Raw genomic sequence first — 1,117 nt, 5'->3', positions numbered from 1 at the left:
GGTCAGTGTCCAGGTGGACACAGGTGAGCTGCAGAGGACGGGTCAGTCTGCTCAGGAAGTCTCTGTCTCCTCGACAGAAGCGTCTCACCTCTGACACAAACAAACAGAGAAAACAATCAGGTGGAGTTAACAAGTTTCACAGGTGAGCACCGTGATTATTACCTTCTGATCTCTGATTGGTCAGTTTCCTGCAGGTGAAGGATATGGGCTGACAAACGACATCAATGCTGCAGACACACAACAAGAAGTGGAGGAGGAAGTCTCCTGACTCACCTTCACACACCTGAGAGACACACACACAGGTAAACACACACACCTGAGAGACACATGCACACAGACACACACACACACACACACACACACAGGTAAATGTTCTGACCTGGCTCCGCCCTCGGGGCAAAACTTTGATGTGACCTCTGATCCTGAGTGCTCTCTGAAGCCCCTCCCACTGAGAATCAGCCAATCCCAGTAGAGTTTGGACCAGTCCACCTGAGAACCAGACGTGAGCCTCACCTGTCCCGTCATCAATCACCACCCTGATCAGATCAAGACAGAAGACATCAGATTGATTGATCAGATTGATAACTGATCAATAAGTGAACAGGTATTGATAACGTGTTCTTACTTAGCTTTGGACTGGAACACAGACGAGGACGATCCACAGAGAGAGCTGCAGCCCTGAGAGACACATTCAACACAACTTTATTTAGAACGTGACAGGAAACAACAGGAACAGGAAGTGGACTGAAGGGGTGCGGCGCTATTCTGTAGAGTACACAAGAAATATTTTAGGAAAAGTTTGTAATACTTTAGAGTATTCTCTAGTATTCTGTGCAATGTCTGTGTAGTCCTTTGTACAAAATGTGTGTAGTATTTTGTGTAGTACTCTGCAGGACCTGTGTAGTACCTGTGAGTAGTACCTACAAGTAGTACCAGTGTGTAGTAATGTGAATAGTACCGTGTGTAGTACTGTGTAGTGCCTGTGTCTAGTACTGTGTGTAGTACTTGTGAGTAATACTGTGTGTAGTACTGTGTGTAGTACCTGTCTGTAGTATTGTGTGTAGTACCAGTGTGTAATACTGTGTAGTACCTGTGAGTAGTATTGTGCAGTACTGTG

The 1,117-nt window shown here is 45.8% G+C and overlaps 1 protein-coding gene across 1 annotated transcript in view; it reads right to left on the bottom strand.

Annotated features, from left to right (window-relative positions):
* Positions 1-7: 7 nt before the first annotated feature.
* The window catches only part of ctc1 (CTS telomere maintenance complex component 1), a gene marked incomplete at its 3' end in the record, with an annotated part of 14,033 nt that continues 12,923 nt past the window's right edge, over positions 8-1,117 (bottom strand). Inside the window, 4 exon segments of the mRNA XM_037684300.1 lie at positions 8-90; positions 163-283; positions 380-536; positions 626-678. Of these exon segments, the coding sequence (XP_037540228.1) occupies positions 8-90; positions 163-283; positions 380-536; positions 626-678 (414 nt within the window).

This window comes from Nematolebias whitei, chromosome 1 (genome assembly GCF_014905685.2).
Source record: "Nematolebias whitei isolate Nwh7 chromosome 1, NemWhi1, whole genome shotgun sequence".
Lineage (NCBI taxonomy): Eukaryota > Metazoa > Chordata > Actinopteri > Cyprinodontiformes > Rivulidae > Nematolebias > Nematolebias whitei.
The sequence above is the reverse complement of the archived record's forward strand: the minus strand, read 5'-3'. Positions and strand labels throughout refer to the sequence as shown.